Raw genomic sequence first — 14,533 nt, forward strand, 5'->3', positions numbered from 1 at the left:
GTCCGCAATCTATATTCAAATTTGTCACTTCTCCCAATATTGTGCGTTACACTTATTCTGCTTCCCATCGCCCTCAGAATCCAGTTTAGAATCACACACATTTTGTGGTCATGCCTCTTTAAACTCTTTTAAACCAGGATAGTTCCTCAGCCTTTCTCTTTCGAGTGCCCTCGATTTGGGTTTATTTCATGCTTCCTCCTGAGATTTGGGTCACACATTTTTGACAGAAATACCATAGAAGAGATGTGTGTCCTTCTCAGTGCAAATTATTGGAAGGAACATGATCTTTACTTGAGCTATAATTGGCAATGTTAGCTTAATCACTGTGATTCACTTGTTCTTCGAGGTTATACCTCTGTAAAATTACCATTTCCCTTTGGTAATCGATAAGTAATTTATGGGAGACCCTGTAACTGTGTATTTACCCTGTTCCTCTAGTTTTACCATTCATTATTGATCTAACTCCATCAGTCTTGTTAGTTGGCATTCTACTAAAAGGAGAGGTCTTCCCTTCCCCCTCTTTATTTACTTATTTATATCAGCAGAGAGTCGTGGGTTACCATTTTATTCCATTAGTTATATTCTGTCACCATCATCATGTATTTTGATGCTCCAACTGCCTTGATTGGACCAGTGGTATTTCCTTCCGGTTAGCTCCTGCGTCCTTTAACATGTTCTCATCGTTCTGCTTCTCAGCATCCCTACGTCCTGATGCAACAAGATGTTCCAAGCCTACCTGGTACTTTCCTCGTCAGGACCCAGGCTCTTTGAAAAGCTGCCAAAAAGCCCGTTTCTCCGCTTCCTGCCCCCAGGCGGAACCTTAGAGCCCCTGATCCCTGATCTGGGCGGGAGAACCGCGCAGCGGACCAGCCCTTTCCGGTTGCGGCCGGAAGTCCTCGGAGGGGGGGCAGTTCTGCGTCAGGTGACCCGAGTGTGCGTAGGAGGGATCGCAGGTCTTACCCGGCAGCCTGAAGGGACGCAGTGGCGGGGCGCCGGACGGACGGACGGACAAGCTGAGGTGGCCTCAGCGGCGTTAGCTGAACGGAGGCAGGTGAGTGTTGGGCTGAGGTGGTCGCTTAGGCGCTGTCGAGGGCGAGGGACGTGAGCAGGGGGTCCGCCTTAACCCGGCCCGCGGGCTGAGACACCTGGCCCGGCGGCGCAGAGCCCAACCCCGGCTCCGCCCGGGACCTTCCGCCGCAGGAGGGAGGTCCGGCTCGCCTGGCGGCCTTCTGTCCTGTGATTACAGTTTGGGGAAACTGAGGACCCGAGAAGGGAGAAGGCTTCCCACGAGCTCTCCTTTCTGGGCAGGGGCTCACTCTTAACCCTCCTGTCCCCGTCTCCAGACTGCCTCTCTCAGGTGGATGCGCTTTAAATGATTTTACCTCCGGTGGAGAGGCCGAGCCTGGGAGTCGGGGTGAACCGAGCTAGACCTTCGCTTTCAGCCGATTGTGCGTTATGAGCCCGATCCATCACCTGTTGAGCCTGAGTTTCCTCATTTGTAAAAATGAGACAGTGTTCTTCAAAATACGCCCCTTACACTGTCTGTTTTGAAATGTCCCGGGAGTCATGCTTTACAATGTAGGACTCAGATGAGACAGACCTCTGATTTAGAAGCTGGGTCGGAACCTGGGAACGTTTTGGACGTAAACCTGCTGTACATCCTGATGCTGGAAGTCCACTGATTTTAAGTGCTTTCCTGCTGTGAGTACTAGATACCCGTTCTTTTCTTTGAGGCACCTGGAGCCGGTTCCGGATCTTTGAAAGTATTAGGATGTTTAGCCTAAAAAAGAGAACAGTGGAAGGAAACTGTCTTTAAAAACGGCAAAAAAAAAAGTTATGGTGAAGAGTGCTTTTATCTTTGGAGTTGAAAGTGCCAGAACTAGGACCCAAATGGGTGGATTCTATGGACTTAGAATGTGACCAGCAATGGAATGGATTCCCTCCAAAAGTAATGAATTCCCTATTGAAGGAGGTATATAGGTATTAAATGGAAGTCCTTTCCAACTTGAAGTGTCTGATTCTGAGTAACTATTTTCAATCTTTATGGTGCTGATTGACTTCTTTTTTCTGCCCTCTTTTCTTTCTTTTTTTTTTTACTTTTTATTTATTTATTTATTTATGATAGTCACACACAGAGAGAGAGAGAGAGGCAGAGACATAGGCAGAGGGAAAAGCAGGCTCCATGCACCGGGAGCCTGACGTGGGATTCGATCCCGGGGCCTCCAGGATCATGCCCTGGGCCAAAGGCAGGCGCTAAACCGCTGCGCCACCCAGGGATCCCTCTGCCCTCTTTTCTTGACACTTCCACCAAGCCTATGTTTTTTAGAAGTAAGGCCAGTGGGTATGAATTAATGTAATCTGTTCCTGGTTGTCCTGTGCACCATCCTTTTCCAGGACTTTGGAATGGCCCATATGATAAGGGCTTCTTAAATGTTTGTTAAATAACTAAGGAAGTACCCCACCCCATTGGGTCATGGCTTATGTTCTTAGAATAACTTGGAAATGCTGCTGAAGACTTTGTGTTTGATCAGGAGGAGCCAGTGAACTCTTTGGATCACAGAATTGAGGAGCCTCGGTCAGAAGGGCCCCTCAGGGTTGTTCAGGCCAGCCTTTCCTCCCTGGGACGCAAATCCCTCTTTAATCCTCTCCCCAACAATGTGTTGTATAGCTCTTGTGGCTAATGAGAGAATTTTTGCAATCTGTCAGTTAACTTTTCATCCAGCATTTAAAACCAGTCCTCTTAGGGACTTGACTTGCTAGTTCATCCTCCTACAGGTAATGCTTCTAGCATATCATTAGTTTTCTTTTCTTTCTTTCCTTTTTTTTTTTTTTTTTTTTAAGATTTTATTTGAGAGAGAGAGAGCGCTTGTGAGCAAGTATGAGTGAGGGGAGGGGCAGAGGGACAAGCAGACCTCCCGCTGAGCCCCAGGGCTCATCCTAAGACCCTGAGATCCTGACCTGAGCCAAAATCAAGAGTTGGGTGCTTACTGAATTAGCCACCCAGGTGCCCCTAGCCTAACTTTAGTTTTCTAATCAAACGTCAGAGTTCCTAAAACCAGATCACTTTTTCAAAACCTGTAAGAATGCTTACATTGTCTAATGGAGCAAAGATTCCATATTATGAATCAATTCTGCTCACATCCTACCCTCTCCCAAAAAATAGATTGGGTTTGAGCCAAGACTTCCTGCCTGTGTTTACCTTCCTGCTTTGTTTGTGTTTCCTAAGATTAAAAAAAAAAAAAAAAAAAAAGTTGTGAAATGCTTATTCAGATATTGTCCCGGTGCTAGGTAAAATTATTGTAATTTAATGATGTCTCTAATACTTCTTAATCTGAAACTTTCCTTTATAAAAGTACCTGAATCGGCATTTCCAAAGTGTATTCTTCAAGCCACTAATTTGAAGAAAAAAGTGTTCCATAGTAAAAATAAGTTTAGAAAATGCTATATATCATTATCCTTTCTGGAACTTTTCAGTGTATAGTACCACATTAAATATACTGAGATGTTCTATAATAAACATATCTAACCTTGTTTAATCTAGGGTTGCCAAGCTTTTTTTTTTTTAAGATTTTATTTATTGATTCATGAGAGACACAGGCAGAGGGAGGAGCAGGCTCCATGTAGGGAGCCCGACGCAGGACTCCATCCCGCGACCCCAGGATCACACCCTGGGCTGAAGGCAGCGCTAAACCGCTGAACCACCCAGGCTGCGCTAGTGTTGCCAAACTTAATTATGAAGCACTTTTTTTTTTAACTGAAGCACACATTGGCAAATTCTTCTTCTTCTTCTTTTTAATTAACTTGCTTAAATCTCTACACCCAGTGTGGGGCTTGAACTCATGACCCCGAGATCAAAAGTCACATGCTCTTCTGACTGAGCCAGCAAGGTGCCCCTTACATTGCCAAATTCTGACCTAGAGAGTCTGCAGTTTATGGCATGTGGGCCAAATCTGGCTCTGGTGCCTGTTTTTGCATGGCATGTGAGCTAGGGATGGACTTTACATTTTTAAATGGTGGGGAATAAATCCAAAAAAATAATATTTTGTGATATCTGAAAATTACAGGAAAATTAAAAACTATAAATAAAATTTTATTGGAACACAACCACATCCACTAATTTACATATCATCTTTGGCAGAAGAGTTGAGTACTTGCCCCAAAAACCATATGGTTCACAAAGTCTAAAGTATTTACTATATGATATTTTACAGAAAAAACTTACCAGCCGCTGACTTGCATCATGTACAATTTTTAAATATTTTTCATGTACATTTTAAACTCTTTTTTACCTTTTTAACTTTTTTAACATTTGCTAACTTTCTAACTTTTGTATAATTTATTTTACTTTCAAATAACTTTAGACTTGCAAAAATAATATACAGACTTCCTGTATACTTTTCACCTAGCTTTCCCTAATGTTAACCTTTTTACATAACCATGTTAAAAGTATCTAAATAAGAAATTTAACATTAATGCAATATTACTAAGTAAACTATAGACTATTCAAATTTAATCATTTGTCCTACTAATGTCCTTTTTCTTTTTTTTTTTTTTTTTTTTAAATTTTTATTTATTTATGATAGTCACACAGAGAGAGAGAGAGAGAGAGAGAGGCAGAGACACAGGCAGAGGGAGAAGCAGGCTCCATGCACCAGGAGTCCGACGTGGGATTCGATCCCGGGTCTCCAGGATCGCGCCCTGGGCCAAAGGCAGGCGCTAAACCGCTGCGCCACCCAGGGATCCCTCTTTTTTTTTTTTTTTAATGTCCTTTTTCTATTCCAGGATCCAATCCTGTTTCCTACATTGCATTTAGTTGTCAAGTCTACTGAGTGTCTAATGACCTGAGAAGTTCCTCAGTCTTTTTTGTCTTTCATGACTATAAACTTTTGAAGAGGAGTGGCCAATTATTTTGTAGAACATCTCTCAGTTTTCCTTTTTTTTTTTTTCCCTCAGTTTTCTTTTAAACAGAATTCACGTATCGTAAAATTCACCATTTAAAAGAGTACAGTTCAGGGATCCCTGGGTGGCGCAGCGGTTTGGCGCCTGCCTTTGGCCCAGGGCGCGATCCTGGAGATCCGGGATCGAATCCCACGTCAGGCTCCCGGTGCATGGAGCCTGCTTCTCCCTCTGCCTGTGTCTCTGCCTCTCTCTCTCTCACTGTGTGCCTATCATGAATAAATAAAAATTAAAAAAATAAATAAAAATAAAAGAGTACAGTTCAATAGTTTTTAGTACGTCCACGGATTGTGTAACCATCACCATGATTTTAATCCCAGAACATTTTCGTGTCCCCCAAAAGAAAACCTAATATATGTTAGCAGTCACTCCTTATTCTCCCCTCTACCCATCAACTGGCGACCACCAAAATAGATTCATACAGTATGTGGCCTTTTATGTTTGGCTTCTTTCATTAAGCATATGTTTTCACAAGGTTCGTCCATGTTGTGGCCTCTATCAGTACTTCATTACATTTTTGGGTGAATAATATTTCATTATACTTATACCACATTTTGTTTATCCATTCATCAGTTGATTGACATTTAGGTTGTTTCTGCCCTTTGTATGTTGTGATTAAATCTGCTGTGAACATTCATGTACACATTTTTGTTTGAAAATATTTTCTTTCTAGATGTGTCTGCTTAGGAGTGGAATTGTTGGATCATATGACAACTCAATGTTTAACTTTTTGAGGAACTGCTGAACTGTTTTCTACAGCAGCTGCACCATTTTACGTTCCCATTAGGAATATGTGAGGATTCCATTTTCTCCACATCCTCTTCAACACTTATTATTGTCCCTTTTGTTGTAATTATTATTATATCGACCCTAGTGGTTGGGAAGTGGCATCTAATTGTAGTTTTATTTTCGTTTCACTAATGACTAATGATGTTGAACATCTTTTCATGTGCATATTGGCCATCTGTGTGTCTTTGGAGAAATGTCTATTCAAATCCTTTGTCCTTTTTGTAACTGAGTCCTTCATTATCATGCACAATTTTGTATGTAAATATTCAAAGAGTTTGCAGATTCCCTGTAACCCCTTGAAGTAACTCAGAGTGAGCTGAACTGCAAAATCGGAGGCAATGCTAGTAACTCCCTGGTCTGAATGGAGTTGGATTTGAACATGCTGAAGTGCAGAGTAATTGTCCCTTTGAAACTGCTGATCATTCAGAGCTTCTTCCAACCCCAACCACTGCTGATCATGCAGAGCTGGGGTGGCCATAGTCATGTAAAGGGTACTACAGTATTATTTGAAATGTGGTAAGACCACTAGGAGTCCCATCTGAGAGCTATTCTGGTGGTTGTCTGGTCACAGGCGAGAAGTAGAGGAGTCAGTTGGGGTTTGGAACACTCCGGACTTGTGATATTGAGCCAGCTGCTTGGGGTGGCAGAGCCACCAGTGCACCCATGCCTCTTTTGACCCCAGAGCATTTGGCTATAACTAGATCATCTTGAGCATGTATTTAAAAATTAAAACAGGCGAGCCTGGATGGCTCAGTTGGTTAAGCATCCAACTCTTGATTTCAGCTCAGGTCATAATCTCAGGTTGTGAGATCAAGTCCTACATCAGGCTCTGCAGTGGGTATGCAGCCTGCTTAAGAGTCTCTCTCCCTTGGGGTGCTCAGGTGACTCAGTGGGTTAAATATCTGCCTTCAGGGATCTCTGGGTGGTGCAGAGGTTTGGCGCCTGCCTTTGGCCCAGGGCGCGATCCTGGAGACCCGGGATCGAATCCCACGTCGGGCTCCCGGTGCATGGAGCCTGCTTCTCTCTCTCTGTGACTATCATAAATAAATAAAAATTAAAAAAAAAAAAATCTGCCTTCAGCTCAGGTCATAATCTCGGGGTTCTGGGATCCAGCCACATCAGGCTCCCTATTCAGCGAGGAGTCTGCTTCTTCCTCTCCCTCTGCCTCTCTCCCTCCTCCTTGCTGTGCTCTCTGCTCTCTCTCGTGTTCTCGCTCTCAAATAAATAATAAAATTTTTAAAAAGAAAAAAAGCTTGTTTCTTCCCCTCCCTCTCTTTAAAAAAAGTGTGTTTTTTTTTTTTTAAATATCTTATTTATTCATGAGAGAGAGAGAGAGAGAGAGAGAGAGAGAGACAGGCCGAGGGAGAAACAGGCTGTTTCTGCAAGGAGCCTGATGTGGGACTCCATCCCGGATCCCAGGATCACACCCTGAGCTGATGGCAGACGCTCAACTGTTGAGCCACCCAGGAATCCCTAAAAAAAAAAAATTTTTTTTTACAAAGAAAGCAGGTCCTTTAATTTTCAATGCTTTTAATGTTTTAAGCTACAGTAAACTAAACAAGTATTAATTTTACTTTTTTAATGGACTATACACGTATACCAATAATAAGAGTTTTTTTTTTAATTTTTTAAATTTTTTTTAAAGATTTTACTTATTTATTCATAGAGATGAAGAGAGAGAGAGAGAAAGAGAGAGAGAGGCAGAGACACAAGCAGGCTCCATGCGGAGAGCCCGACGTGGACTTGATCCCGGGACTCCAGAATCATGCCCTGGGCTGCAGGCGGAGCTAAACCGCTGCGCCACCGGGGCTGCCCAATAAGAGTGTTTTTATTGTGATAATTTTTTTTAAGATTTTATTTATTTATTCATAGAGACACACAGAGAGAGGCAGAGACACAGGCAGAGGGAGAAGCAGGCTCCATGCAGGGAACCCGATATGGGACTCCATCCCGGGTCTCCAGAATCACACCCTGGGCTGCAGGCGGAGCTAAACCGCTGCGCCAGTGGGGCTGCCCTAATGTTCTTAATATGGTATTAAGTCTGAAGTTAAAGGGGAATAGTGTGCATTAGTCTTCTTGAATGATTCCTCTTAGTTGAATGTAAAGATTTTGTATTTTGGACGACATTTTAAAATTATGGGCGTGAATTCTACCAACAAATAAAATGCTTGAGGAAAATGCAGACAATCTTTAATTGGCACAGTAATACAGAAAATACAGAAAATAAAAATGCAAGCTGAAACTACAAAAAAGGACAAAGACACACAAACAGATCACTGAGGTGCTATCTGTTTTTAAAATTCACAACTGTTGCAATTTTTCCCATTGATCATTACCACTTTTTGTAGATCTTTTCTTTTTTTTTCTTTTTTTAAAGACAGTATTCACCCATTTTATTTTTCTTTATTTTTAAGTAGGCTCTATACTCAGTGTGGGATTTGAACTCCTGACTCTGAGATCAAGAGTCACATACTCCATCAACTGAGCCAGCTCAAATTTTTCCAATTTTTTATTGTAGTAAAATACACATAAAGTTTATCATCTTAACCATTTTTAAGTGTTTTCAGGGGTATTAAGTACTTTTATACTGTTGTGCAACTATCACTACCATCCATCTCCATAACTCCTCGTTTTGCAAAACTGAAACTCTATGCCATTAAACAGTAACTCACTGTTCCTTCCTCTCCTCTACCCCTGGCAACCACAATTCTACTTTCTATCTCCATAATTTTGACTACTCTAAATAACTCATATGAGTGTAATACTACAGTATTTTTTATGACTGGTTTATTTCAGTTAGCATAGTGTCCTCGGGATCCTTGGGTGGCCCAGTGGTTTAACGCCTGCCTTCAGCCCAGTGCGTGATCCTAGAGACCCGGGATCGAGTTCCGCACCAGGCTCCCTGCATGGAGCCTGCTTCTCCCTCTGCCTGTGTCTCTGCCCTTCTCTCTCTGTGTGTGTTCCCATGAATAAATAAATAAAATCTTAAAAAAAAAAACCTCTTAGAAAGTTTTCACCATAATTAGTTATATTTGTCATTCATTTTTTTATACTGTACCTTCGGAATATTTTAGAGCTCTTTAGTTCAGGCTCAGGTAAAATCTGAATTAAAAAGATTTTATAGATTCTGTATTAATAAGGATTTATGACTACATGAAAACAAAAGCAAAACTCTTATTTTGAAAACTCTTCTAATAACAAAGGAAGAGCAGACAGTTATTCCATTCACAAGTGAGGACTCTGGCTTAGTGAGTGGCAGAGCTGAGATCAGACAAGGTCCTCTGGTTCCAGATTCTTCCTTTCAGTGTGTTATACTAGAAATCCACAGCCCTTAACTGAGATCTGTCCAATCTGAGCATGTTTTCCTTAATACAATATTTTATGCAATTATATTTGTTTGAATTGAAATTGGCAGATTCCCCATTGTTCATTGACATACAGTTATCAAACATTTTACTTTGTGTCAGGCACTGTTCTTGGGCTTTAGGAGGTGTCTGACTTAGAGTAAGCAATAGATAGTTTGATAATTTTTTTTAAGATTTTATTTATTTATGTGAGAGAGAGAGAGACAGAGATAGCAAGAGAGAGCACAAGTGGGGAAGAGAAGGAGAAGCAGGCTCCCCACTGAGGAGGGAGACGGTGTGGGACTCCATTCCAGGATCCTGGGTTGATGACCTGAGCCAAAGGCAACCAACTGAGCCACCCAGGAGCCCCAAGTATGATGAATAATTAACACTCTGTGTCAGTAATTATCTCTAATAGAGGGGATACCAATTTGGGAAAACCCAAACCTTTTCTGGTTGCAGATCCCTGATCTTTTTTAAAAATTTTCTTTTTCATTTGTTTCAGAATTTTGAGCAGTACTTACTTAAGAAAAAAATGACTCTAAAATGGTTATGTGATATTCCCAGTTCTGAAAAACATAAGGGTATTTTATTCTTTTAGGGTACTGATTTCCACAATTTCAGTTGGTTAAATTGAATCATATTAAGTTTATAGTTGTAAATACTCCTGGCTATCTGATCTATCAACCCACACACGTTTATGAGGTGTTCTTTAGTTGCCTGTCCCTGTGCTGAGTAAGGCACCTGGAAGCTGGGCCCAAGGACAAAGACACACAAACAGATCACTGAGGTGCTATCTGTTAAGCACATTGACTTGGGAGTTGGGAAGCTTTGCCTCTGACTGGCTCGGGTACCTTGGTCAAATGACCTAACTACTCTAAGCCTTAATCTAACACCCCAGTGGATGCTAACAATGGCATAGTAGTATTTATATTTACTTCAAAGACAGGTTATAAAATTAAATGAAATAATTCATGTAAAAGGCACTGAGGGTTAGCTGACATTATTCTTTTTTTTTAGCTGACATTATTCATGATGATAATAAATATTAAAAATGACTCCTGATTTTAAAATTTTGGGGGAAAATCTAATATTGCATGTATCAAACTAAGTGTGTCTCATTCTGGATTTTCTCATACACAGTTCTATTGTTTCACCTACTATGTCTTCAAAGAATGATCATCATTCAGAAAGGGATGTTGTGACTCATTCATTAAGCAGATTAACCAGGTACTTGCTGATTACATAGCTCTATAGGAAATTTAAAGAAGCAGTACACCTTCAGTCTACTTCATGAGACCTGACAGTGAAGGGGAGATTAACATTTCTCAAGCACTTAACTCTGTTGGCACTGTGCTAGTACCTTATTGTTTTATCTCTTTAACTTATAACTTATTTCTTTAACTTATCTCTTATAAACTATCCTGTGAGGAAGGTAATAGTTCCTTTTACACATAGTAAAACAAAGATACAGAGAGAAAACATCTGAAGTTACTAAGTGGCAGAGCTGAGATTTGAACCCAAAACCATCAAACTCCTTTGCTATGCTAGTTTTGTTTTTTGTTTTTTGTTCTTTAATGAACCCACATGCCACTGCCATGCTAGTTTTTAAGTACAAAAGTCCACACAAAGTTAAAGAACATTTTAAGACGGTGATATAAAGGATGATAAAAGGCAGTTCTTGGGTGACCCTGAAAAGCTTGTGCCAGCGATCATCCAAATTTTGGCTTCACCTTTTCTTATGAAACCTGGCAGTCTTTAAGGAAAAGCATTGAAGGGAAACCTGGGTGGCTTAGTCGGTTAAGCATCTGCTTCAGCTCAGGTCATGATCCCAGAGTCCTGGGATTGAGCCCATTTCAGGCTCCCTGCTCATCAGGGAGTTGCTGCTCCCTTTGCCCCTCCCCCGGCTCATTTTCTCTCACTCTGTCTCTCAAATAAATTTAAAAAAATTTTTTAAAGGAAAAGCTTTGAAATGTAAGCCAAAACAAAGAAAAACCCTTTTGATTCAGAAGTACCGGAAGAAAACATGAAAAAGTAGGAGCATCTGATCCCAGAGTCCCCACTCATATATGAAGGGCACAAGGACTCTAAGGCCTTTCTTCCTGCCTCAGTCCCAGCTCTTGCTGCCTTAACATGACCATATGTGTCCTGGGCTCCAGCCATGTTGAACCCAGCAAGCACAGTAAATTGTCCATTTGTCCTATGTTGTGTGTTTCCCCAGCATGCCCTACAGTCATGTACTCTGTACATACTTCCATCAGCACTCAGCATGCTAGGCTACCTTTTTGTTTTACTTGTTTATGTTCCCCTTTAGTTGGAAACCCTTTATCTCTGTATCTTGAATGCTTTGCAAATAAGATCTTTAATAAAATCTTTAAAGATGGGGTGCCTGGGTGGCTCAGTTGGTTAAGCATCTGTCTGCCTTTGGCTCAGGTCATGATCTAAGTGTCCTGGGATCAAGCCCCTCATTGGGCTCCCTGCTCAGCGGGTAGCCTGCTTCTCCCTCTCCCTCTTCTCCTCTCTGCAGCTTGTGCCCAAATAACTAACTTTTAAAGAATAATAAATCAGGACTCCTGGGTAGCTCAGTGATTGTCTGCCTTCGGCTTAGGTCATGATCCTGGGGTCCTGCGATTGAGTCTCACATTGGGCTCCCCGCAGGGAGCCTGCTTCTTTCCTCTCTCTGTCTTCTGCTTCCCTCTCTGTGTCTCTCATGAATAAATAAATAAAATCTTAAAAAAAAAAATCTTTGAAGGTAAAGGAGTGGTTGGTTGAACAGAGAGGTTAAAGAGCACCATAGAAAAGGACCAATGCCACCCCAAATGAAAAAGGCTAGTCCTCTCAGCTTCCTCTGTCCTTTTGGACTTGGAAGGCCATTCATGCCCATGGTCCTATATTTGAGGGCCAGGCCTCTGTGAGCTAGCCTAGGGACCTACCTAAACAACATTTAGACTCTAAAATTTTTAGAGCCTGATTTTTTTTTTAATTTTATTTATTTATTCATGAGAGACACGGCACGGGGGTGGGGGGTGGGGGCAGAGACACAGGCAGAGGGAGATGCAGGCTCCATGCAGGGAGCCTGATGTGGGACTCAATCCCGGGTCTCTAGGATCACGCCCTGGACTGAAGGCGGCGCTAAACCGCTGAGCCACCCAGGCTACCCTAGAGCCTGATTTCTATGTGTTCCAAGTTCCAATCAACTTACTTAGATTTCTTCCCACTCCAACCTTCTGTGAGTGTGATGTAGATGTTTCCAGAATGCAGCTCTCATCTCTACCTACATGTGGTCCAGCAGCAGCCTAATGAGCAGCACAGATAGGCTCAGGCAAGCTATAGTTCCTGGCAGAAAGCTTCTGTATGAACAAAGAGGTCCCCACAGGAACAAGAACTCTGCTGGATATCCTCTTCGATTGTGCCAGTTACTTATCACCCAAATTTGCAATCTTCATAACTAGGATTAACATTCTTAGGTGCCTCAGCATACCCTGGTCCAGGGATTCTTAGAGTTTAAAGGGCAGAGAAGGCAGATTTTGAATACCTGCAATTCTCTAGAACCTGAAAACTAAACACAAGAATGCTACGAAGAGATTTCTTCATGAGGTCAAGTTCCCCAGTATTTCCTGAAGGGATATGCAACTTTTATGTTCTCTCCCTTGCTCAGTTCCTGTGAGGTAGACCAGGCCAGCCCTGGGAAGGTAATAGGAGTGGGGATGCTGGGTCAGTTAATTTCAGCTTCCAGGCTCTGTATTCCTAAGGGATCATTAGATATTACAAATCTGCTTTAGTCCCAGCACCACATCTGCCACCCTGGACATGTCAAATTTAGGAATGTTTTTTGAAACTAGATATGAATTTGTTTATTTTAATGGTCAGCTCTGTCTTAGATGGACCAAGTGCTAGCTGGTTTGAGATCTCAGCAGACTTGTCCTCCATCCCCCCAGTTTATCTGACCTCTTTATAGTTTCTGTGTACTGTAGCTGGTGGTTGTATATTTTAAAAGACAGACCGTGAGGTCACTGTCCCTCCCAAACTCTGTGCTGTGTCATATTGCTTTGTGCTTTTGGTAGAGTCCTTCCCTATTTGAGAGCTTGGTTTCCAAAACTTCATCAAAGAATCACCTGGAGTGGAAGGTAGGGACACTTATTTGAAAATACAGATTCTTGGACACTATCCAGATTGAAATTCTATTTAAATCACTGAGGGGGGTCTAGGAACCAGATTTATGGGAGGGTGCCTTGTTTAGGAAAAACAGGCGAGTTTGATGGAGCCCCTTGTTAAGAATTCTTATCATTATTCATGTTTCTTTCTTAGCTCCTGTTCTAAATTCCAGAGTCTCAACTTGGCCATGCTCTTCTTTGACTCTGTACACAGCTGGTAGCCCCAAGCCTTAAATGTAGTTGGTACAGAAATCTGTACCAACTACATTTGGTAGTAGAGGTGTAGAGATCTGTTGATTGAATGCATAAATGCATGCTTCACACACACTTCAATGAACAGAAATTGTAGTTACAGCATTGTATAATAAACTTGAGGGAAAACAAAGTCCAGGTATTTAATTTTGTAAAGCTACATGTTAAAGGGTAACATGTAAGAGTAAAAAGAGTGCCAGTGTTGTGTTGAAAAGTCTGAATTTGGCACTGGATGATGGCCTGGCCTTGGACAAGTCCTCTGACCTTCTTAGCCTGATGTCCTCTTCTGTAAAATGGAGTAAGGATCAGAGTGGTAATAGATGTGAATGTGCTTGAAAGGCACAAAGTAATCAGGAGTGAAGAATGGTCAGAGTAGGGATAGGGGCCACAGAACCAACCACAACAAGGTTGCTATGTGGTCAGGTTGAAGTTCATAGTCCCTGACAGGACCAGGAGAAAGTTTTAGTAGGATGACAGCTCAGGCATGCTCTGAGTCTCCTTCCCTTTTATTCTCTCCACTTCCCGAGCCAACCAGGGCCCTCTGTCTTCTGAGCCTCTTTCCCACTCCTGCTGGGCCTAGGAGGCTGTGACCACATTCTCTTGTTCTGCAGGTGTTCAGTATACAGTCCCCAGGGAAGGTTGCTCATCTCTGCCATACTGCCTTGGGGTGGTGAGGTTCCTGTGCATGAGGGTAGGGAGGAGGTGAGAGGAGAAGCCTCCAAAAATAAGTGTGTGGCTCTGCGGCCAAGGATGTGTTGCAAAGAAGGGTTTGTGAGCAACTAGCCTGGAAGTTGACCAAACCAGTCACACGTGCATGCACCCACTCACTCAGCAAATATTTCTGTGCCTACTAGGAGGAAGCTTTAGAGCCTGAGTAGGTACCACGTGGTCAGTCTACTAAGAATTAGAACAAGAGTTATGCAGTTTGCTTAGAGTTGGGATGTGCAGGCCTGTCCCAGTGTCTAAACTGCTGCAACCCTGCTACTGTCTGCAAACTGAGCTGTCCTGTTACTGTCCCTTGACCATTCCCATCCCAGC

At 42.2% G+C, this 14,533-nt stretch overlaps 1 protein-coding gene across 9 annotated transcripts in view; it reads left to right on the forward strand.

Annotated features, from left to right (window-relative positions):
* Nucleotides 1-706: 706 nt before the first annotated feature.
* Nucleotides 707-14,533, forward strand: part of RNF185 (ring finger protein 185) — a 33,633-nt gene continuing 19,806 nt past the window's right edge. For 2 of the 9 annotated variants that reach the window (XM_072803295.1, XM_072803296.1), the window contains exon 1: nt 707-1,051. In XM_072803295.1, coding sequence (XP_072659396.1) covers nt 722-1,051 — 330 coding nt within the window. In that variant the 5' untranslated portion in view covers nt 707-721. Of the gene's footprint in view, nt 1,052-10,232; nt 10,320-12,353; nt 12,412-12,432; nt 12,782-13,153; nt 13,217-14,533 lie in introns of those variants that run through there. The other 7 variants (XM_072803298.1, XM_072803302.1, XM_072803297.1 and 4 more) reach the window with 7 other exon arrangements.

This window comes from Canis lupus, chromosome 27 (genome assembly GCF_048164855.1).
Source record: "Canis lupus baileyi chromosome 27, mCanLup2.hap1, whole genome shotgun sequence".
Lineage (NCBI taxonomy): Eukaryota > Metazoa > Chordata > Mammalia > Carnivora > Canidae > Canis > Canis lupus.